The following is a 24,914-nucleotide window of genomic DNA, read 5'->3' as shown; positions in this document are numbered from 1 at the left end:
AAGAAGAGTTGTCAAATATCCAGCCAGAGTTATACCAGAAACTTGTTGATGGCTATCAAAAGGTTGAGGTACAAGTTACTAAGGGACATTTTACCAAGTATTGGAGGTGTACATGCTTTTGTTGTTCACCTTGTTGGTGAACACATTGGTGAACTATCGCCAGTCACTTTAACCATCGTCAATCCCTGACACCATCATCCATTGGCTCAACCCCTGCTGAGCAGAAGGACAACTTTGTCAGAGAAATAAAATGTTGAAAAATACCAAACGGCATCACAGGCTTACAGGCAATTTAGTTTAGTTTAGCAACAGCATTGTGATTCATCAAACAATACGTTGTATGCCTAAATTAGAATAAACTGAAAGTTAAAAAGAAGAAAAACATTCCAAACAGCCTCACAGAATTGCAGTAAATATTTAAAGGCAATTTAGCATGAGCACTAGCATCATTAGTCATTAAAATAGCCTGCTGCTAAATTGGGATGATCAGTGTGATAAGCTGAACAAAGCATGCCCAACAAGATTAGATTTACAGATATTTTGCTAATAGCATATTTACCAGAGCAAACTAAAAACTGTCAGAGAGATAAAATGAGGAATTATATTAAATAAGGTCACAAATTGACAGATTTAAAGGCAATTTAACATTATGCTAAAATTCTTTTCAGAGCCATCACAGCATGACTTTCAATTCTGTGTTTCTTAATCAACAAGTTGAACTGTTGTTGTTTCTAACAGGGTCGTCCAGGAGATGACGGGCCCAAAGGGATACAGGGTCCACAAGTAAGTTTGAGTTAAATAAAGAAGATTGCACTCTGCATTTTTATTTGGGCAGACTGTTTGCCTGATCTCACTCACTGCTTTTTCCTTTATTTAATGTGGCATGTTTAGATTAGGTGTTGAAGAATATGTAGTTCTGCATGCTGTTGAAGGTCTGCCTAGAAAACAAAACCAGTCTGCAGTACTTACTATTCAATTCTATGTTTTTGCTGATCGTCCAGTCAGACTTGTTGATGAAGCTATTTTTGGTCAGGCTTACTGTGACTCCCACAATAAGACAAAATAAAACTAATCATTTAAAGATCATCTAAAGCTCCACTGAATGAGATGCAGCTGTTGTAAGCTGTTACTGCAGGGAGGGAGCTGTCTTTCCATAAAACTGAGTATGCTATATTTACATCACACAAATGGGTTTTAATTGATTCATTGTTGCTGATTTCCCTGCAACCCATTCTTGTATTATATTACTCACAATCCATGAAACAATCATCACAAAATCAGTACGTTACCAGTCATTTCCTCATCGACATGTTCTAGCGTTGCATAAAAACAGAAGAAGTGTTCTTTGCAATCGTTTGCATTTGTTAGACATGTATATAGGCAAACGGGCAAATATATTGGTTTAAAATCTCTTTAAATTAAAATTGATTGTATGTTATTGATGAATTGTACACATTAAAGACAAAAAATGTGTTGTGATTAAATTACAGGATGTGCTACAGGAAGTGTTTACTCCAAATTAATGAAAAAAATAATCAGTGAGCAAAATAGTGATTGTTTTTATATTAGACTTTAAAAAAATAACCTAATTGAAAAAGTTTCAATTTGTATTCTTTTTTCTGTCATTTTTAAGGGTCCTCCAGGTCTACCAGGTCCTGATGGGGCAATTGGAAAACCAGGACCAATGGGAAGCATAGGGCCTCCAGGACCTCAGGGACCACAGGGGCAGGCAGGAATCCCAGTGAGTGGGTACCTACCATCGACTGCTGTTACCTCATGTTGCATGGAGAGATAAATGTCCATGTTATTTGTTTTTCAATACATGTAAAATCTACTGAATCATCACAAGAGTGCATAAAAGCTGACATGCATGTCTGTTGGATCTGATCAGGGTCCGCAGGGTGCTGATGGATTATCAGGGGAACCGGGGGAAAGAGGACCTAAGGTAAATTACAGTAAACTTCAACAATTATGTAATGTAAATGTTTTATAATGACAATCTCTTATTTCTTCCTTCATTAATGTTCAAACACTGAAACTTCCAGGGTTTACCTGGATTACCTGGAGCAGCAGGCCCCATGGGACGACAAGGACAGCAGGTTGGTGTATTTTGTTGTGAAGCAATTAAAACTTCTTAGATCTGATTTCTTCACTCACCTCTCCTAACTGCTGGGTCTCTGAAGCCAGCTGATCAACTTTAAGGCACTTTTATCTAATCTTATGAGCTTTTTCCTTATTCTGTATATTAGATTTAAAGAAAGTGTGTAGGAATTATTGACACCTGGTAGTAAGATTTGAGCTCAATTTTGTTTGCCTGTGAGTGTGTTGAGTCACCATAATATCCATTGATGAGATAACTTGAGACAGATATTGATGAATTCTGTTTTGTTATAAAGAAAATGTATTTTTGATTAGCATAGAGATTTTCAGTCCAGAAAAGGTTACAATGTTTTGTACAGTCACCAGCAACGATTTTGTTTTTGCTTCGTGCTTGTAAAGAGTACAGTAAAATTAGCATTCTCAAATTTCTCTTGCAACGTCACAACTTTAAGCTGCCGTTGTTTTGTTGGTCCATTGTTGGAATAACTTGGCAATGCACCATGGCAAGCTCCATGAAAGAGAAATAGCTTTTATATTATATATTATTATATATAATGTACACTGATTAATTAAACACTAAGTCACATTCATGGTTCATGCTTGAGTAGCCATAATGACAGAGCCTACAATACAACCCTTATTGTAATTGTTCCATACTTTGAACATAAACTATGGTGTGATTAAGGCCCTGTTTAATGCTTATAAAGAAAACATTATTTTTAATTGGCTTTTTTAATTGCACCTTTTTTTTTTTGCCACCAATTAGTTTTATGTTTTTCTATTAGAATGTTTTAGAAACATTTTTTTAAAGTTTTGCTGTTCTATAAAGCAGTTTTCACATTTTTCATCAGGGTCCTCCTGGCCACACAGGAATCGAGGGCCCACCTGGAAGGAAAGGAGACCAGGTCAGTGGTAACAGGACCAAAGTTGTATACCCGAAATTATAAACCTTGGACTCCATTATTGAGGAAACACTTGAAATAAAATGTCCAAATTCTCATAACAATGTCAGAGTCAGGCTTGAAAAACACTTCTGCCCAATCAGAATTGTAAGTTGCAGTGGTCCCTCGCTATAACGTGGTTCTCGCTGTTTCGCGGACTTTTTTGTGTGCAATTTTCCATGTTTTTTTTTTTTTTTACAGCGCATTGCGTTCTGCGTCCTGATTGGCTGTAGACCATTGTCAATCAATTTTGTGCCTTGTCTCCTGTACAGTACAGAATACGTTCAGCTTGTCAAATTTACATAAATCTTCGATTGGTAGCAGTGTGACTGAAGTGCTGTACTGTATGTTTGTAAGTTTTCTCCCCGACAAACACAACAATGTCGATGAAACGTCATCACCTGCGGGTGCCTTTGGTTTCATTCTATAATGGTGGACATATTTTTCTATGAAGGTTTGAACTTTGAGAGTGTTTAAACAAGAGAGAAAAGTGAGAAAATGTTCATGTCTCCCGCCATAAACGAGGGACCACTGTACCTTGTATTAATCAGTGGCACAGATGAACATTTTCTCTAATTCTTTTATTGCAACAGAAATTAAATTCACAATAAATGCTATACCTCTGTAGCTGCAGCAATACTCAGCGCCTGTTCATTAAATGTTCGATGCTGAGCAACCTTAAGAAAATGGAACAGTCTGGTCTGAGTACAGGAACCTTAAATGTGGAAGTCATTAAATTACTTTTTCTTTTGGACCTCATGAAGCCAAGGAGACTTTGTTTAGTGATTTAGAACAGTCTGCAAGGGTCCAAACGTTTGATAACTAACAATTTTTTAGCCTCCAAAAGCCTGATATCTGACTTTCCTACACTTTCCTGTTTGACAGGGGGATTTAGGACCTTGTGGGAAACCTGGTTCCAAAGGGCCACCAGGAGAGAGGGGACCTCAGGGGGAAAAAGGCCTACAAGGACCATCTGGACCAGTCGGTAAAGAGGTAAGTACAACTGTTTTGTTTTGTTTTTGTTTTTGTTTTGTTTTGTTTACTTAAATTATTTCAGGTGTTGACACACATGTCCAGCTGCTTTCTCTTAAATAACAGAGTTGTTGTACCAGAGGTGATTCTTTTTTTCCAGAACCCCATTTCCTTTATTGAATCCTACAAGCATCCTGTCCAGAGTGCATTGTTGTGGCCAACAGATGTGCTTTTATTTATTGGTAGAATTAAATTACTCTCAGCTGAAAATCTGAAGGTATTTGAGGTCCTTTGTTTAAAAAAAAAAGTATAAAATTGGTTTGAAAAGCATTAAACCCCCATTTGTGGTACATAAAATGTGGAATTCCATTTTCCTGATACTGTGGTAATGACAGTACCTATTTCACATTGATTTTAAGGTTTTGAAATCTTGATTTTATGAAAGAGCAGAGAGAGACTGCGTGGCTTGTAGTTTTTGTAATCATTTCAACAGTGACATCTTTTTAAATCTACATTACACCCTGAAAGCACCACAAACAAAACAGGATGTGGCAAGATAAGTATCTTTTAATAATCTTTTTGTTGTGTGCAATACAACAGCGTTATTGTTTTTTAACAAAGTGAAGCCTGATATCTAGTTCAGCCAGCTCGAACTGTTTCCCACTCAAACCTCACTCTCCTTCCAGTTTGATGGTCTATTTAAGCAGAGAAAAATCCCCTATCCTCATGTTTTAACCCTTCCACCAACCCGGCTGTTGAGCTCGGGGGATATTTCCCTATACCGCCCCATGTCCTCAAGTCATGTGCTTGAAAGCTGTAGGTCAAACTAACTGTATTTTGAAGTTGTAAGAAATCTTTTCAAACATGAGTTTTCTGACAGATCTGATTCTTTATTACATGTAAAACGTTGCCTTATGAAGAAGGAAAATATGTTGGTTTTACCTCGCTGTAGGCTTCCTTGATGACTGAACCATTAAGTAACTTCTGTTCCCTCATCTTCTTCAGGGGGATGTTGGACTTCCCGGTGAAGTTGGAGATCCTGGACCCAAGGGGGAGAAGGTAAGCTTCAGTTTAATTAAAAATACAATATATTGAACAAGCAGGCGAGTTCTCTCTGGGTGATGTTTGCAGTTCCAGTCATACTGTTGTTATTGTGTGCAGGGTGAACTGGGACCTCTTGGTTTGTCTGGTCGAGAGGGTCCCTGGGGACCCCTCGGAGAAAATGGTGACAGGGGTCCAAAGGGGGAGAAGGGCCACTTGGGACTGATGGTGAGAATATGTGTACTCAACAGTTCGGTGGAAGTTGGATGTTACATTTTAATAACACTACCCACATTTCCTTCAAGCTTGTTCACTTTCAAAACACCAACAGTGAGATTTATTAGAGCAATTTTTAAGAGCACTGAAATGCAAAAGGGTGACACAAAGGATAGGTTATCTAAGATCTATCACTGTAGATTAAACAAAGAACTTCATTCAGATTTATTAAAATCATTGGAAACTGATGTCTCCCTCTTGAACAGGGTGAACCAGGAATGATGGGTGAACTAGGCCCTGTGGGCCTGCCTGGGTTACTGGTGAGTTGAATACCAGAATGTAGAATATTGATGCTTTTGATATGCTGCTTAGAGTGCTTTTTGAATTAACCTGTATTGAATAGTTTATAGCTGTGATTGATATTTAATGACACACAGTTGGCTTTTTCCCTCACAACTCTGCAGATTGCAAACTGATGTTAATGTGCAGCTTTATTGTGCTGTGATTCTTTTCTCATTTCAGGGAATGACAGGTCCTCCAGGACGTCCAGGTCCCGATGGACCTCAGGGAGAGAAGGTAACAAAACAGTTTCTGATAAGAGTCACAGTGCTGTTAAGATTTATATAGTACATAATTCAAAATAAGAATTTTAAGAGTGCCCTCTAAGAATGTTTTTTCACGACGTTTCAGCAAACTTTTGAAGTACTTTTCATTATGCAGAATGATGTCAAGCCTAAAAGGAGGCTCAGACTCAGAAAGACAGTTCAATTGGTTTATTTTTACTGTGATGTGGGGTTAATGGACGAGTCGTAATAAAGAAGATGGTCTGCACTGGCAGGCAGGAGTTAGGCAATAGCTGTAGGCAGACTCGTTTCATCAGTCAGGGATAATCTGAGGCTCAAACCCAATAGTCTAGCAGCTTGATGAACGCCGTTACCACTTTGGTAGGAAAAGCCAGCTTAGATACACAGCTGCTCAGAAGAGTTAATGAAGGGCAGGTGTGAATGATCAGTAGTCTGCTGGAGGGAATGAAGCCTCATACCTGGACACACAAACATGGAAAGAGACTAAGGACAACAAGGGGAAAGAGACCTGGCACTAGTGGAACATATATACATGCTGCATCAATGAGTCAGTCACAATTTACAGAATATGTTCTTTGTGAATTTACAGCTCATGTTATTTTCAGCCCAAACAGACTAAGGGCAGGGTAGGTTTACTCACAATATGCTATCCATACACTGCCTCAGCACATTTCACCCCAAAATTCAGTTTATTTGAGTAATGTTGAGTTTTGGAATGGTTAAGCGTACCGTGCTAAGGGGTGGGTTTGTGCGCTGTTCAGTTGGACACTGCCACAGCACACATCTAGTGCCTGAGTACAGACGTTGAAGATTTTTTCAACATCAGCTGCCTCTGAGCAGCACAACTGAAAATTGCTGTTAAATAATAAATACATCTATAGGGCCACCCCTGTTTTTCCACAAGTAACCTTAAAGTCAGTAGAATCCTCAGCTTTAATGTGCTTTGGCTCTTCTTTTTTTTTTTAGGCCGACAGTCATAGTTTAATGAAGTATGCGCATTATAGAATAAGTATGAGAGAGGACGTGTAATATTTCTTTCAGTTCGGGTTAAGGAACGATAGAGAGAAGATCCGTGGAATAAATGAGAAGTGAAAGAGACCACCTGAAGTGTACTTAGACCTGGATCATTTAACAAAAGCAGGTCAGCAGGGGAGTGAGGGAAGGGGCAGCCAATCCTAACATGAGTGCACTCAGAGTTTTATTCATGTATTCAATGTGGCTTCATGAAACACAGAATAAATCAAAATTTAAAATATTGTGAAAAGTAATTTTTGAGTAACAGCAAACCTTAGCACCAACTTTTTTATGATAGATTTGAAAACACTGCAAGAGGCATTATAAAATCATTCACTGGAAAAATCCTTTTCTCAAGGGAATTTTGATAATTGCTGCTTTGTACATGGTTGACTGAGAGGACCTTTTCCTTACAAGGAAACAACTGAACTGTTTTTTTTAATCAACGTATTCTTTATTTACAGTACAGAGGCCTGTACTACGAAGCAGGATTTTAGCTGATGAGCATCAGTAATAAATATAGATTCTTAAATGCAACTTTATTCCTTTTTTTTTTTCTACATCTCTTTTATAAGTCTCCTTCATCAGGCTGCGGACAACATTTAACCTGCTATAGGGCACTATAATATTTAGTTCCTTCTATGACCACCCTATAAAGGATTAATGTTTAAATCAGTCCAGTTTAATCCAAATAAATGATTTGCTGCAAAATTCATCTCTTGTCTTTTATTTTTTACAACAGTGGTGCCTTTTACTGGTATACTGTTTATGTTCTTTATAGATTTTTAATAATCACCATTTGATTAGTAGGTGACACTCATAGGGATCATTTTCTATGGAAGAACAGTCACATGATCTCTGAAAGGCCTGTTTAGATTGGTCAGTTGCTGCCAACACCACCCCTTTCATGTGAACAGGGGAAACCCCGAGTTAAATTAGCACATTGATAACCAGCTAAATGTGATCCTTTATCCTGATCAGTGAAGTGAATCCAGATAACAGAAAGCTACCCTGGGTATGCTGAACTTATTTCTGGTATAGAGCCCAGAACCTGCAGAGCTCTGTTTAAAGAAATGCTTAAGCAGTGATTTGAAAAGGTCTTCATCCATCTCTCTCTAGGGCGAGCATGGGCCCGTAGGAATTACTGGACCGCCAGGTTCAGGAGGCCCTCAGGTAAACTTTTTATTCCTTTTAATGTTTTTTTTTTCTAACTTAGTGTGTAGAACATATATACATGTAAAATTAAATTTGCTTTCTCTTTCTCATGTTTCTAGGGGATAATGGGGTCACGTGGTGTCAGAGGAGATCCTGGGAGGCTCGGACCACCTGTAAGTGCCTTCTAGTATCAGAAAGTTGTTTCAAAGTTTCAAACTAATATTTCAGCATTGTGCTACTTTCTGTTCTATCCCAGCAAACATCAGTCAGTTAAGTGTTTGAGTCAGAACTTTATTTTCAAGTAATTTAAAGAAAGGTCAAGCAGAATACTACAACAGTCAAAATTTTTATTATGATTTTTTATATAAATCATCGCCAAAGTAATTTAATAAACGCCTGTGACCACTGAAGTACCTGCAGGTGTACAAGATGTACTGTGTACAAGAGGTGTACTCAGTGCAGTTCTTTACTTGACCTGGCATCTAATTGTATACAGAATTATACAGAAGCATTCTACTTCAAAATCACATTCTCTTATGTTATCTTATGTTAAATGTAATCAGATTTGAAGGACAAGGAAAAATCAAAGATGTTACTAATATGTCACGAGACTTGTACCACATTTGTGACTCCTGCAGGGTCCAGTAGGACATGCAGGACCAAAGGGACACGAGGGAAGTAAAGGAGAACCTGGGGAACTGGGACTCAAAGGAGAGCCAGGACCTCCAGGACCACCAGGGGAGCCGGTTAGTTTGATTTAGGTCTTATATGTATACTCCACTGTATAACATTTATTAAACTATAATGGTGCTTTGCCATCTTAATAATAACTTTAATCTAAAAACTGCATCTGTCTATAATATATGACTTCTTAAAAACATCCTCATTAATATTCATCACTTGTGCAGGGCGATGATGGTCTTCCAGGAATTCAGGGTCCTGAGGCTCTGCCAGGGTTAGAGGTGAAAACCAAACCACTATTTTGAATTGTAAAGACTGCACTTTTCCTGCTTAACAGCCCTGACTTTGTAACTTCTGTTTCTATCTTCTCTTTTCTTTAGGGGCCTCCCGGAGAGGTGGGACCCCAGGGTCTCCCAGGTCCTATAGGTGTTCCTGTGAGTGCAGTTTATAGCATAAAGTCACTATAGATGATGAAAACATGCCAGCTTGTTTAAAATTACTGTTCCTGGTTACAGAGTGTACACGTGATGTGTTTGTGTGCCTGAAAGAAAGCCGTTAATGGGAAGAAAAAAAATTGTTCTTGCAGGGAGTTCAAGGAAGACTGGGACCTGAAGGCAAACAGGGCATGAAGGGGGAGAAGGTACAATCCTCATATCATTATCTATCTATCTGTCTGTCTGTCTGTCTGTCTTTTTAAGCACACCACATCTTACTCAACTAGCAACAAGTGCACAAAAACACTAAAGAGGCCCTACTAATGTGTTGCACAAAATGCAATATTCAGCTGCACCCACACAGGAAGCATTTTGCAGCAATATGGTGACCACAGAACACAGAAGATGAATGACATTTGATGACTTAAGCAACTATGGGCAAAAAAATGATGATTCCAGCAAGAGTCACATGACAGGGTAGTAACCTGGAATGCCTATAATCACCTTTCAGCTTTAAAGTAATGCGCGACAAGTTTCATGAGACATTTGTCCATTCTTATGATTCCTCATAAGAATGGACAAAATGTCTGTATCTTCTTTATTGTCACCTTTGGGTGCCATACATCTGAGTGTATATACATTCTTGGCTTTTGTGTCTGTGAAGGTTCTCAGTCATCGTAGTCTAAGGAGCTTGGAAAGAAAAGCGTCTGGACTTCTTTAAGTTGCTTGAAGACGTTTCACCTCTCATCCGAGAAGCTTCTTCAGTTCTAAGGTCAAATGGTGGAGAGTCCCAGATTTAAACCCAGTGGGAGTTTCCCCCCAAAGAGGGAAAAAAGGACCCCCTGATGATCCTCTAATCACATGAGCCAAGGTGTGAAAACGGGTGTGGGTCACAATCAGCCAGGGTTTTGTGAAACCTAGCCTCACTCAATCATGTGATTTCCTGAGGTCAGATGGCCCAGGATGTGAGTGGGCATTAAGGCGTCTGGGAAGGGATCTCAAAACTGGATTATAGATGGCAGACAGTTGGTGTCGTAAGCCACCGCCTCTGTTCAAAGATGGTTGCTCACAGTGGACATAAATGGCTTCTTTCACTCCTCTTTCAAACCATCTGTCTTCTCTGTCCAAAATGTGAATTCTTGGCTTTTACTTTTCAAATAACTTTCCCACTTTGTGTTTTGCTCCACAGGGAGAAGAAGGCAAGACTGGTTCACCAGGGAAGAGGGGTCATGTTGGAAGGAGGGTAAGGTGAACGAAAGGTTTATGTAATGTAAGGATGTAGCGCCATAGTTTAGTCATTTACACGCTAACAAGCAAAAGATTCCCCATGTGATTGTGGGAGGAGGAACAAATTCTCTGGGAGTTATGTTGAGAAGAGTATCCACGGTATACAAAGTGGCTGGAAATAGCTTTAAGGATGTAACAGTGAGTCCACAGTTGTGATGAAGCTAAGATGATCTCTATATTGTCAATATTATTATTTTTCTTTTTTTATCATGGCGTATTCATTCTCAGGGAAAAAGGGGAAAGGCTGGAGTCAGAGGGCCCAGGGGAGAGAGAGGACCAAAGGTGGGAACACAACCATATGCTTTGTGTAACCCCTACAGTTGGTTTAAATATGAGATATGACCTAACAGTAGACTGTGCTTTATTGTTTAGGGTGAAAAGGGAGACACAGGACCGGTGGGGCTCCCTGGATGGTCAGGACTCATTGTAAGTGAATTTGTGCACCTACCATCCATACATCATACATCATTGTTGAAATTGCTTGTGGTCTACCACATTCAGTTAGTTGGAGACAAATGAATGATTTTAACAAATAGAATGCATTTATTTTTATGTGATGTGTTTTTGTGTTCTTTACCAAGGGAATCCCTGGCTTACGTGGAGAGTCAGGTGATCAAGGTCAAAGGGGTGAAAAGGTAAACAAGTAAAAAGATAACTAAGACCAACTACAGTACTGTTCAAAAGTCTTGGGTCATCCATGAATTCTTTATATTTTGCTTCCAACTACTTATTCAGGCTTTCTAAAGCTCTTTCAAAGTGTCTTTCATCCTGTCTGTTAACATATGTTTCATATCTTCTTAGGGTGACAAAGGAGACATGGGACTGCCTGGACTACCTGGAGTTGATGGCATGAAGGTAGGAGCAGTTAACAGATTTAAACAGAAAAACAGTCGTAAACAAAACAAACAGGATCATTTAAGTTGTAGTCTTTTGTGGGATGATGGTAAATGACTGTTTAATATGTTTGGATATATCAAGATAATTTGGAAAATAACAAAAGGAAGACAAATGCCAAATGAGATTCACATAGTGGTTCATTCTGATCAAAGAACGCTCATCCAGGTGGTTCTGATTTTTATTTACTGGGGCCATTAAAAACAATAGAAACATTACATCACTGCTGCTTTGGGATTTTCCTTTTTTTTTTTTTAGGGTATCCGTGGTCCTGTTGGATTGCCTGGTCCAGAGGGTCCAAAAGGGGAACAGGTACACAAAAAAAGACTGCAGCATTGTTAGCTCTCAGGTTTAGAGCCTTGAATTTTCCGATGTGTAACTGTGTTTAAATGATGTTAAAGACTGACAGATGTTTATGTTTCTCGCTATACTGATGTTGTCTTAGGGAAACATTGGTCTGCCAGGGCCCAGGGGCATGTCAGGGATGCCTGGATTGCCTGTAAGTATTATCTCTCTCTAAATCTTTAATATACTTTTGGGTATGGCAAGCTTATGCAACATCTTTTATTCATGATACATTTTTTCAGCCCTCTTTAACTGTAGTATTTTTCTTTTTCTGTTTGTCATTTTTTACCCTCTGATATGCAAAGTTTAGTCAGGAAGATATATCTTGGACTTTTTCAATATTTTATGTTTTCAATTCAAGAATTTCACATGTTTTGCTCAGACACTTTCTGCCAGGGTATGTCTGAAAAATGAAGACAAATGTTATTGTTTTATAATAACCCCTGCCATTTCTGCAAAATGCAGACTGCTATCTGTTAGCCTACCCTGTTCTTCAGCTACCAGCCTGTTAAATCAATCAGCATTCAGAAGCACTTTATAACTCTGTTCAACCCACTGTGTCTTGAGGAGAAAAAATGTCCATTGACTAAGATTATAAAATCAGCAAGGCTACAGGTGACAGGCTCTTAATGCAGCTGATAAAAGCAGTCGGAAGTCGATAAATGCACTTCATACTGAAAAATCACACTAATGCCTTTTTCTTCCCCTGTCCTCTCTTTTCTTGCAGGGTTTGTTTGGATTAAAGGTATGAAATCATCACCTCCAGCTCTCTTGTTCTTCTACATCAAACACTCTTCAGCTCTTGCTCACCACTCTGTGAAGAAAATGGCCTGCCCCCCCCCCCCTTTTTTTTAAGTGACTCACATAATCATAAAGATGTCACACTTGGAAGTTGGCAGTCTAATGCGATCATGCAGCAGTCTTTATTTCCTTATCGGTGTATGTGATAATTAACAGTTTGATATTGCCATGTGGAAGAGTACGGAATTGTATTGTTATATTGTTGCTATTATATATAATTCTCCCTGCAGGGATTGAAAGGCTACCAAGGTCTGCCTGGTCCACCTGGCAGGAAGGGGCTGCCGGTAAGTCTACAACAGATGGGTAAAAAACCACGAGGTTATCATGTTTGCTTTAACAATGCAAACAGTTTTCTGTCTGTTGAAGTACCTGGGTGCAGGGCTTTCCCATCTTTCCTACTTCATCTGATCTGGGTGGAGAAGAACTGTGTTTGCCCCAAATTTGCTCTCATGGGTTAGCAAAGCTTGTTTGGAAAGATTACAACAAAACCCAAACAAGGGTGTACAGTTTAATTCTATTCTGTAGTATTTTGGAACCGTGAATTACATTATAAGATATTATAACAGAATTATTCACAGTTATGTCAAATGATTGATATAAGACATTTTATGTATTTTGGCTAGTTTGTAATAGTTTAGGTTTAGTCATTTGAAGATTAATCTTGTGTTTTAGGGTCTACCTGGCATTCCTGGACTTCCCGGAAAGTCACTGAACATGACCTTGTCTCAGCTCAAGGCAAGTAGTTTTTAAACTGTATTGCCAATTATATGTTGGAATTGTTGTTTTCTGTTATGAAATATTCAATTAAAGTTGTATATTACAAAAAAAATTTCTTTCCAACAATTGGAAACAGTATGTGTTTAATTTCTTTATTTATTTTTTAAAGATATAGAGATATAAAGAAATAAGATTTTTTTTTTTTAAAAAACAAACCTTCGTATCAAAATCATTATTTTTCATTAAATCTACATGGACTCTAAACATTAAACTTGACTGGATCATATTCTCCTCTTTGTCTTCCCATATCCAGGACCTCATGTACATGTCAGATAAGCCCAACTACCTTCTGATCCAGACGTTGCTGGATACTCTACAGGAGGAGCTTCGGCTGCTTTTGGATCCTCCTGATGGCAGCAAAGAGCATCCAGCTACTACCTGTCTGGAGCTCTGGCTCTGTCACCCTGAATACACCAGTGGTCAGTTACTGAAACTTTAAAGTAAACACTAAAGCAACACTGAACGATTGTGTAAGGGGGATCCCAAAGCTAGATGGAGTAAAATAAGGGTTAAATGAGTGTGTCCTCCTCCATTGCAGCTTTATGCTATAATAGAATAGATTTACAGAATAGAATACATTTCAGAGGAAAACTGAAAAAAGTTTAGTTTATTTTTCTCTTATTTGGTTTTGAGTAAATGCTAAAGTGAGGCTTTGTAGATGATTGGCCTGCATATTCTCTGTGTAGTGTGGTTCAGCTGTTTACTTTATCATCATCGGGCCTTATAATCAAGGCCATCTAAACCAAAACTTCACCTTACAACAAAGCGTCCATCTGTTTCAGTACTTCTAAAATAATTTGAGTCATATAATCAACAAGCAGAATCCACTAGGTTCACCTCCACCTCTTTCCCAAGGTCAGCTCTGATAGGCTCCCTGTGCTCATAGTTGGATAAGCTGCTTAAGATTATGGATTAAACCTATTTATATATTGTTATTAGAGCAAAACCAGTTGAAGTGCTTTGGTTTTTAACATTACCCCTGTATCTCACCTACCTCTGAAGCATGGAGGGTAAGTAGCCTTGTGAAATGTTTGCATTTATTTAGGCTCATTTAACACAGATGGTAGATTTAAATTCTTGTCTTGCTGTTTATGTTTTACTGCCACTTTGCTAAGAGTCCCCAAGCGCTGATATCAAGTCTCAAAATCTGTTTGTTTCAAATAACATCACCCAGTAAAATGCATGAATTCTTTTCCCAGCAGCACTGTGTATATAGATAAATGCTTTGTTTTAAAATAAATGTTATTTTCCATTCATGACTTTTTTTCCTTTGAAGAGATTATTTTATTTAACTTTATTTTATCAGCATATAATATATTGACAAATAAGTCAACCATACTGTATATGTTGTTACATATTTTAAGGTATACTTATATATAAATGATAATGAATATGGGTAATTCTGTTTGACTATCAAAGATCCAAATTTGCAGATCATCAGCAATCCTCTGTTGCTTGTTGCCACGGGGATATTAATAGTTCACAGAAGACATATTTTTACACTCCAGCCTCTCTAATGCTTTCCTTTTACAGGCCAGCATGTTGAAGTTCTTGTGTTCCCTGTATTTCACTGGTTTTACTGTCAGCATGGAGCATACTGTAATACTTTGATCCCTGGGTTTCTCATTCAATTCCTGCTAACCTTTCTGTACAGGAATGTATTACATTGACCCGAACCAGGGCAGTCCTGCCGATGCCCTGCTGGCTTACTGCAGCTTCTCTTCAACATCAAAACAGACCTGCCTTCATCCTCAAGACTCTCAGGTATAAAGACATCAGCAGAGAAAGTCTGCAGGAAATTGTACCTCTGAATCAAGGACATGGCCACTATCATTTAATGTATTTGTATTGTAGGTGAATCGCCATTCACCTCATGCTTCTGCAGTAGTGACTTTAACTTGAACCTGTATCTTTGTCTCTAAACAGGAAATTTCTTTTGCACTTTTACACTTTTTCTCCTTTTATCAACTTAAGTGTGAACAGTTATGAAGCTATGAGTGGGAATAACGTAGTAATAAGCACTTAAAAATGTTTGATTTGCTAATTTCACTGCTGAGATCTTCTGTACCATAGAAATGATCAGATTTGACAATTCCAAAATTTCTTGTCTCCTATATAAAACTAAATTCAATGAGCTACATCAAATATATTAGATAAAATGTATTTAACTGAATTCACATGTCACCCCTCATTTATTAAATGTTTCAAATTCAATCTGTTTGCATCAGTCAGAGGTATGCATGAAGAAAACTAAGTTGTCTGGTTGCAGGAAGGAATGGAGCAATGCATGGCTAAATTACTTTATATTCATCTGAAGGGTATCAGGTCATGTAAAGGACAGAAACTATTATTATTCTCATTGTATTGTATTTTCCTGGTTTCATGGTTGGTTCAGTCTGTTTAAAACCACAAAACACACTCACCTTTCACCCTATCTACTCTAATATAGTCCAGCCTACATAAATAATTGACTCACTCAACCAAAGAGAAATGTGAATTGGTTTCGGTTAGCATGAGTCGAATATTGCTTTAGTCATGTCTGAGCAGCATGGTAATTCAGGATTTCATTAGCAACAGTCTGAAAACGTTGACTACATAAAAATGGGACATACATTCAGTTTTGGAAATTGTGCCTTCTTTTTATCTGCCTACAGCTGCCAATGAAAGCTTGGATGGAGGACTTTTCCGAGGAAGGATCTTTTCAGTGGCTCAGCAAGCTGGATCAGGGATTTCAGGTGAGTGAATACCTCTGGGTGGCACTGCCAAAATTAAACATTAATTCTAGGCCTGGGTTCTGCTAGGCAAGAAGTTCTTGGTGATAAATTTATAAAGTTGGCTAGATAAACAAAATAGGCAAAAGTTTCTCAAGTGGGGAAAATGTACTCTCACTTTATTAGGCACACATGTTCAACTGCTTGTTAACACAAATATCTAATTAGCCAATCATGTGGCAGCAGCTTAATGCAGTAGACACGGTCAATACGACCTGCTAAAGTTCAAACCAAGCATCAGAACAGGGAAAAGAGACACTGCTAATGACATGGTGTCATGTATATGTAGTGGAGATGAGGACCCAAATGCACGCTCACAGATCGACAGAGTTAAACAAAAAATGAGCCATTTATTTGGACTGTTGACCAAAATACAAAAGGTGAAACACAAAAATACAAAAGGGAACTAAAAAAGGCTACTTACAGAAACCTAAACTGGGAATAAACACTAGGGAAAAAACCACTGAAGCTGGGAAACACAAGGCAAAAAAAGTCAACTGATGCTCTGCTGTATATGTAGACGGCAACTACATATTTCTAAAAGGGTGACCGGGGGACTGGAAATAGAAAATAGGGGAAAACGAGACACAGCTAAACAGAGTCAAAACAGACGAGATAAAAGAAACAAAACTCAAGATGACAAAACAAGGAACCACAACATCCCAACAACAAACAGTAAGTGACATAACTAAATGGGGAAAACACAGACATGACTAGACTAAATACAAGGGGAAAGACACAAGAGGATGAAACACTGGGAGAAGAGCTAAAGTCTAAAGCACAGATATCAAAAATAAGGCCCTGGGGCCAGAGTCAGCATTCTGAAGACATTCGTTGCCATCAAAGATCATTTGATGCCTTTCTTTTTGTTAAATAAAAATGTATTTTATGCTTGAGTAAATAAAACACCCTCTAAAACACTGATATTCAGTTGTTACTGGACACATATACATTGAGTTCATCGAATTCATTTGCTGAAAGAGTCGCCTCCTGGAGCTGGGACTGCAGGTTCCACTTGAGCCTGTAAATATGGTTGGAAACCAAAATAATGATCTAAAATAGGCTAAACAGCTGGAAACACCTCCTCACATTACACAAAGAAAACAGGAGATGATAACAATAATAATAATGCATTTATTATTATTACCACACATATAATTAATGTATTTTTTTCAGTTTTCCTTTTATTTAGTGTCTTTGGCCTGATTTATAATAAAGCCTTTCCGATAACTCTAATATGTTTTTATAGTTTTATTATCAAGGTGCTAATGTGGTCCAGATGCGCTTTCTGAGATTGCACAGTGGCACAGCTGTACAGAAGGTTACCTACTCCTGCCATCCAGGACACAGACTGGGCCCGGCCTACCAAGATGTCAAATTCCTCACTGACTCAAGGACACAAAGTTACCTTGGAGCAGTTCAACATTGTGTGGTATGTAACAGAACTACTGAAAAATATCTTCCTATTTTACTTTTTTTCACCTCCTTTTTGACAGATTTGCAAAAAGTTGGACAGATTAACTCAACATGGGCAGGGTGTAGAAGGGCATAAAGCTCTGTTAATCCAAGATAGTTTGGTAGGAATTCCCAAAGGCCCGAAATAAAAAAAAAAAATTTAAACAGTGAGAAAAATATCTGGCATCTGTATAAATGTAGTGGTTATCTGTAAGAGGAGTGAAGATATTTGAAGATACCACCTTTATACCAAACAAAAAATAAAATACTGTATACTGTACTGAATATCCTGAATGTTTTATATATAAGTAAACTGCATGTGGTTTGTGGAGCTCAATGTGCAAAAAATATATACAGTTTTCAAAAATCATGACTTGCTTATTAAACAAAGAAAAAAGAAGAAAAGTAGTTTCATGTAAAATGGCATAAATGTGTCAGTCTGCTATCAGTTTGTGACTGAATGGGGTCAAGGTAGCAATTACATGCAATCTGTTTGTGAGAACACAGTGATTAACTGTGATGAATTGGCAAAAAATCTGTATCGATCTGCGTATACAGAAATTTACATTAGCTAATTAGATTTAAAGTACAGCCAAAGCCCAACAGGTTGAAACAGAAATTCCAAAAAACCTCCACAAATAAGGGTGTGGTTACTGCAGTCGTATTGAAGCTGTATTTTTTGGTCCTGTTTATGTGCGTACATGTCATTCTGTCACTCTGTGTGTAAACACAATGCCTTTAAAATGTGGCAATCGTGGCTCAAGAGTTGGGAGTTCGCCTTGTAATCAGAAAATTGCCGGTTCGAGCCCCGGCTTGGACAGTCCCGGTCGTTGTGTCCTTGGGCAAGACACTTCACCCGTTGCCTACTGGTGGTGGTCAGAGGGCCCGGTGGCGCCAGTGTTCGGCAGCCTCGCCTCTGTCAGTGCGCCCCAGGGTGGCTGTGGCTACAATGTAGCTTACCATCACCAGTGTGTGAATGTGTGTGTGAATGGGTGGATGACTGAATGTGTAAAGCGCTTTGGGGTCCTTAGGGACTAGTAAAGCGCTATACAAGTACAGGCCGTTTTAAATAAATTCTGATACAACTTTGTTCAAGTGTACAGTGGGGTCATGTTAATCCTTTCAAAATTGGCTTACAACCATCAAGGTCTTCAAGGTCAACTTAATGATTTATTGGTTGAAACTTGGCAAAAGGTTTAATAACTTAGAAACTATGATTCTTACAGGTGTGGTGTGTCAACATATAGAAAGTACCATGTAAAGATTTCAATTATTATGTCACATTTGACCTCAAGGTCAATAGGTTGACCGAAAGGTCAAAGTGATAATAACGCTATATCAAGTATTTTAAAACTGTTTCTTACAGTCATTGTTTATATTGACAACATATAGGCGTATAGGGAATGATATATGAGGATTCTAAATATCGCAATATTTTATCATGACTTTGTTATGTACATTACAGTTACAGGTTATAATCATTTAAAAACATAACAATTTGAATACATGTACAATGACCCTGAATAAGATTTACTTTGGGTTTTTTTTTAAAACAAAGTAAACTTCCTGATCAAAAACTTTTTTTCACTTAATATTTATGACTAAACATTTAAGTGAATTTTACTAAACAATTAAATGAATGCTACAAATCTAATATATTCACATAAATAAAAATAGTAAAAAAAAAAAATTATATTCAAAATGATGTCAGGTAATGGGTTTCAACAGGGAAAATAAGAAAAGCCTGCACTTTGCACTTTTTAATGCACTAAAAGTGCATTTCAATACTATTCCCTTAAAAGTAAATATTGGTCCGAGAGTGAGCTGTGTGGGTGGGGGGTTGTGTTCTCGCAGTTGTTCTTGTTTCTTTAGTACCATTTATGTATATTCAATTCAAGAGAAAGAGAAACTTATCTAAAGCTGATCTCTACTTAGGGTTTACTACTGTAAATGTTCAAATGTAATCTATTTTTGGTCCATCAGCCTGGAGAGGAGATGGAGTCTGGTCCTCGGGAGTCTGTGCTGGAGTTTGAGGACCTCCATCTCCTTCCTCTGAGAGACGTGGCACTAATGGGAGGAGGAAACGTGACATACCAGTTTGGCCTCACTGTTGGACCTGTGTGTTTCAGCTAGAGGTGGGAGAAAACTGTACCATCCCGGAAGACTCTCAGGTCCAGGACACAAACTCTCTTTAAATCATGGACAAGTGGAACCTTCCAGTCTGTGAAGTTTTTGCTTCTTTATCCTCTAGTGTTGGAGGATTTTATCCCTCAAGTTCAGTGACTTTGTATGACTGAATCTTTGAGGCCAATAGTGCCCCCAGGCTTTTTTTCACGGAGAAGGCAATTTCGTTTACAGAGACATTAAATAATTTAAGTGTATGTTTTTGTTTTTGTTTTTTTACATGCATCCTTTATACAGTGTTTTGTTTTTTGTTATGCAGTTATGCAGGGATAGTGTTACAGCTTGCTCACTGTATATATAAAACGTCAGACTGTCCTAACTGATGTCTATAACAATGTGTTATTTACAGGGACACGGCTTCTGTTGTCCCATCGTTCTGTAAAGCTCTCACTGTAAATCCACTATTCTAGTACTGTAAGTGAACCTAGGTGTCATTTTTCTCAAGGTGCTAATTTTATTCAAAAGACCACCATTTATTTAATACAAAAACCAATAGAAAGGGACAGTTATATTACTTGATTTTATCTGTCTGTTGTCAACAAGACCAACTGTTTTCATCTCTTGAAATACAAATTATTGTTGATTGTTTTCAATGTTTCATGTTGCTATGTTGTTTGTTTGTTTTCTTTCTTTACATTTGTCTCAGGTATGACTAAACATGTTGGCACTGAATCCGATGTTGCCACTCTGTTGTCCAGTTTTGTAGTTTGGCCTTTAAACCAAACCTAGAAAATCTTGATTTCAAACATTGGATAAATACACATAAAGACCAAAATCCAACAGTGATTTGCTAATGGTAAATGAAAACACAATATATGATTGTCCATCCCTCATCTTGTAGCTAGAGATACTCACCAGAGAACTAAATGTGATGCAGCACGAGAAAAGACCAGTTATCCTGGCTGTGCACAGAAACAGCCAAGGAACAACCAGACTTTCTAATATTTCCCATGTTTATGATCACTGCCTGCAAATATCTCTCAAAACAATATCTGTGAAATGCATTTTATTCAAGAGTTTAATATGCATAACTTTGCATATAAACAACACACAGTTTTGGCCCACATGCTCATCCAGCAAAGCTCTCAGCTACGAGGGGAAAATCCTCATTCAGCACAGCCATACGGGGTGAGCTGGATAGCCAGCCAGTGAAATGTGGCCCTTTAGCGATGCTGGTGGCTTTTCTGACTTGTGGCGGTAACGCTGTGTGGATTGTGATCCATTGGCAGTTGCTACAAGTGACTGTTAATCTATTTACATCATTACTGAAGTAGAATAATTTACAGAACGGATACAGTTTCAAATAGAAAATAAAGATAGATAAATGTTTTTTGGACGCTAATATAGAAGTTTTTAAATTTTAGGAAACAAAACCTTAAAAATCTTGGACAAATGTGTATTTCTCCACAGCTGAAAATAGCTGGAGAAAAAGTAATTATTAACTCCAGATTCATTTGTGGTTGTGCATAGTATCATGGTGGCGTAAAAACTGTAGCGCCCGTATGTCTCAGGTAATTCCTCAAAGTTTTTTTTCTAACAGAATTCCACTTCAGTTTAGAGAAAAGCATGACTGGTGTAATGACAGTTCTTCTTTTGGCCGCTTAGGTGTCGCCCCAGTGGATCATCTTCCTCCATCTCTAGCTCTCCTGTCACAGCAACCCTCTGCATGTCCTCCTCCATTAAAAACATGAACCTCCACTGAGGTCTACTTCTTTTCCTCCTGCCTTCAGGAGCATCTTCAACATCCTTTGTCCTGCGTCCCTCCTTTTCACATGTCCAAATCATCTCAGCCTCACCTCTCTAACTTTGTCTCCAAACCGCTCAACCTGAGCTATCTTTCTGATGTACTCATTTCTAATCACATCCATCCCGGTAAAAATCTTAACATCCTCAAATCCTGAAATCTGCCCCCCCACCCACCCTTCTGCCTTCTGTCATCTGTCATCTGTCTTTCTGTCAGTGCCACCATCTCCAAACCATGCATCATAGGTTTCACTACCACGACCATTACATTTTGAGAAGATGTTCCCGCATCCAATAACTAAGTAGATAATTAAGTAAATAAACAAATTAGTAGTACATTTTGAATTGGGTCACACCTTTGAAACCATACAGGAACAAACCGCTAAGTTGTCAGACAAAAGTGGGTAATAATCCAATACAGTTTAGCATCACATGGTACATTCTACATATTCATATAGAGATTACCAGCCATATTAAAGTTAATACTGGTTTCTAGCTCCATATTTGTAATTCATGTGCTTTACGACAGCAGCTTTGCATGATTCACAGTTGGAAAAAAATCCTTATTTACCTGACACTGATCCTTTGTGCAGCCTCAAACAGACTGTTTTGATTCCTTTCCCTTTAAGCCAGCTTTGTTGTGATTGGCTGTCCCTTGCAAACAGAATGTTCTGACAGCAAGTGGGTGGGTCTTCAGTGCTCACATCCAGAGCTTTGACTCAAAAATGACCATATTAATATTTATTTTGTCTTTGACATCACAGATCCAGTATAAGTTAAAAAAAAAAAAAAAGTAATCTAAGCATTTACAGCTCTCTCTAACACGTAGACTTTTTTTTAAAAGAAATTACCATTTAATTCAAAAAGATTGAATCAACACTAGGTCTAGAAATATCCTGATTATCTAACTTTCTGTTTTCCTCCATTTTCTTTAATGTCTTGGACAAAAAACTGCTGGAATCTGACAATTTGTCACATTTTAAATAAATGTTTCATATCCTTCTCCCCCACACATTTAGTCCTACATCAGAGTTTTTACCCTTTTAACATGGGAAATGTGACATTCAACCACATGAGAAGTGTTATGCAAACCAAAAAGTGAGACTAAACACATATAACCAGTAGTAGAGTAGTACCCTGACCCTGCTAAGCTTCTTTGACTCACTGTTAAAAAAATTACCCACTTAGCTTTGAGCAATTTCTCTTTACCTGAATTTCTTCCTTGTTCAATCTGCAAAGTGCTTGGGTCCAGTGGCAGGAGGAAAATCTCATAGCTGCTCTGCAGAATTTGTGCTTGTGTCCCAGAGTCGGTCAGCTGTGAGTGATGAGCAGTGTGCTGTAAAGTGTGCACGGAGAGTAAGATGTCAGGGAGTTGGTGGTGAGAGCCCAAACAACATCAGTCCAACTGAAGAACTAAAAAAAACATCATTCTCAAACCAAAGTCTGCCGGGAACCAGAGAGCCAGAGGTCAACCAGATGAATTACAATTAAATATCTCAGTCACATTTGTTTCATTCTGGCTTTGTGTTAAATATGTAATATTTTCTTTTTGTATTTAGATTTTATAATAGCATTTTATATGATTGCCTTAGCTGGCTGAGACTGATCATTCTTACTTTGCTTGTTTTGTAAAATTATCACTCTTAAAAATATGAAACAAAATGCTGGGCATCTAACTTGTGTGATCCCTCCATCAACTTGTTCAAAGTGTGTCAGCTGAATTAAAAAAAAATACATATACATAACCAAATATTGTCTCAGTGTAATTTTATTATTGTAAGTTTTGGAATTATTTGGTCAGTGAAAACCATCCAACATATTTTGAGTGTTTTTGATGAAACTAAGGTAGGAAGCTATAATTTTTTGATATATGATAGTGTTAGAGGACTTACAAACGTATCTGACTTGACAGCATTAAAAAAGTGAAATTAAATGTTTAATAATTTTTGTGCTCAACCAAACAGTTGATTTGTCACTTTATGGTGCTAATGCTAACATAACCTAAATGTTATTAAAATTGATTATTTGCCATAAAATCAGCCCACTGGACCCATTTTATTTATCCATTGCTGTTGATAAATTACATTAAGTGTTAGCACAGCAAGAATATGCTGAAATAATTTCCTCAGTAAGTAATTTTTGTAACTTTCTGAGTTAATATTAGTAAATATGGTAAAAATCAAGAGTAACATGTGGAAATCACAAATATCACAACTAATTACCTTTTGACCAAATTATAGTAGCTGGTAAATTAATATTACTAAGCTGTCAAAATTATAATTTCATGTTTAACTAGTACTACATGGATGCTAAGCAATTATATGGCTAAAAGTCACATGCTCCTGTGGCAGATTTGTGAGCGGTGTCTCATGATACCATCCACCTTCAACCACAGTGTGTTTGAGGTCATGGTTTCATATGAAGCCAACAGGGCTGGCACTCTCCACCAGTATATTGCCAACAAACCAGATGAGTGGGGCTTTAAATTGTTCTGCCAAGCAAGTTCATCTGGCATCATCCACGACTTGCTGCTGTATCAAGGGGGATCTACATTCTTCAATGCTCCCCTCAGTGAAAAGGAACAGAAGCTCCCTCTAAGGGGCCAAAGTTGTAGAAAACACTATGCAAACCCATAAAAGAACCTCAGGTCTTCACAAGTTTCAGCTTGGTCCAGAACTTGCACACGTCCTTGGGTGTCAGGTGCATTGGTACTGTATGACCAAACTGCACTGGTGGCGCTCCCCTGATAGCAGACAAAGGCCTGATGAAGAAGGGCCATGGAGCCTGTGATTACAGGTCTGATGAAGGTCTGATTGCAATAAAATGGTTTGACAACCTCATGCCTCTTTCATTGGTCAAATGGTGGAGCAAAGAGTCCAATGCAAAGATCACCATTCCATGCCCATCACTCATCCCTGTATATAATTAGCATATGGGTGGAACTGAACTTTCTGATGTGCTATAACACCTGTATAAGACAAGTTATAAGTCACAAGTTAAGGAGATGGCATATGCCACTGTTCGGATACATCCTTGACTTGAATTCCTGGTCTACAAGAGGGACTGTGCCCTAGTGGACCAGAAACCGATGGCTCTCAAAAGGTTTCCGCCTGACTGTGTCTGAACCAAGTTAACAAGCCAGCATCTTGAGTTGGACAACCATGATTCAGCTCTCCATGACCACAGAATAAATGCTACACCCCAACGACCAAAACCACAAGTAGATGTTCTTGATTTGCACTGTTTTGGTTTTTTTTTTTTTTTTTAAACAAAAATTATTTTGCACAGTAGCATTCAATCAGAAGTGGCCTGAATGTGAGTATTTTGTGCTGCTGCACAATTTTCACAGTTGCAGATTTTAAAAAAAATATGTATTTTGTTGTTTGATATAATACTTTCCTTTGATGGAATGAAAATCAGCAATGGTCACTGGCATGCTACTAGAAATAACCTGTATCCAATGCCCTGGATAGTTTTTGTTATTAATAATTTGGCCCTTTATTTGATTTTTTTTCAACT

General features: G+C 38.0%; 1 protein-coding gene across 1 annotated transcript in view; it reads left to right on the top strand.

The window, feature by feature from the left end:
• si:ch211-196i2.1 (collagen alpha-1(I) chain) overlaps positions 1-20,240 on the top strand; it is a 109,189-nt gene extending 88,949 nt beyond the window's left edge. Inside the window, exons 39-69 of the mRNA XM_065471484.1 lie at positions 739-783; positions 1,634-1,741; positions 1,892-1,945; positions 2,046-2,099; positions 2,952-3,005; positions 3,927-4,034; positions 5,019-5,072; positions 5,175-5,282; positions 5,537-5,590; positions 5,793-5,846; positions 7,988-8,041; positions 8,143-8,196; positions 8,662-8,769; positions 8,932-8,985; positions 9,085-9,138; positions 9,291-9,344; positions 10,328-10,381; positions 10,654-10,707; positions 10,798-10,851; positions 11,007-11,060; positions 11,227-11,280; positions 11,578-11,631; positions 11,765-11,818; positions 12,392-12,409; positions 12,696-12,749; positions 13,138-13,200; positions 13,496-13,661; positions 14,897-15,006; positions 15,897-15,977; positions 17,263-17,445; positions 19,452-20,240. Coding sequence (XP_065327556.1) covers positions 739-783; positions 1,634-1,741; positions 1,892-1,945; positions 2,046-2,099; positions 2,952-3,005; positions 3,927-4,034; positions 5,019-5,072; positions 5,175-5,282; positions 5,537-5,590; positions 5,793-5,846; positions 7,988-8,041; positions 8,143-8,196; positions 8,662-8,769; positions 8,932-8,985; positions 9,085-9,138; positions 9,291-9,344; positions 10,328-10,381; positions 10,654-10,707; positions 10,798-10,851; positions 11,007-11,060; positions 11,227-11,280; positions 11,578-11,631; positions 11,765-11,818; positions 12,392-12,409; positions 12,696-12,749; positions 13,138-13,200; positions 13,496-13,661; positions 14,897-15,006; positions 15,897-15,977; positions 17,263-17,445; positions 19,452-19,601 — 2,274 coding nt within the window. The 3' untranslated portion in view covers positions 19,602-20,240. The remainder of the gene's footprint in view (positions 1-738; positions 784-1,633; positions 1,742-1,891; positions 1,946-2,045; positions 2,100-2,951; positions 3,006-3,926; positions 4,035-5,018; positions 5,073-5,174; positions 5,283-5,536; positions 5,591-5,792; positions 5,847-7,987; positions 8,042-8,142; positions 8,197-8,661; positions 8,770-8,931; positions 8,986-9,084; positions 9,139-9,290; positions 9,345-10,327; positions 10,382-10,653; positions 10,708-10,797; positions 10,852-11,006; positions 11,061-11,226; positions 11,281-11,577; positions 11,632-11,764; positions 11,819-12,391; positions 12,410-12,695; positions 12,750-13,137; positions 13,201-13,495; positions 13,662-14,896; positions 15,007-15,896; positions 15,978-17,262; positions 17,446-19,451) is intronic.
• Positions 20,241-24,914: the final 4,674 nt, after the last annotated feature.

Source organism: Pelmatolapia mariae, linkage group LG7 (assembly GCF_036321145.2).
Source record: "Pelmatolapia mariae isolate MD_Pm_ZW linkage group LG7, Pm_UMD_F_2, whole genome shotgun sequence".
Classification (NCBI taxonomy): domain Eukaryota; kingdom Metazoa; phylum Chordata; class Actinopteri; order Cichliformes; family Cichlidae; genus Pelmatolapia; species Pelmatolapia mariae.
The sequence above is the reverse complement of the archived record's forward strand: the minus strand, read 5'-3'. Positions and strand labels throughout refer to the sequence as shown.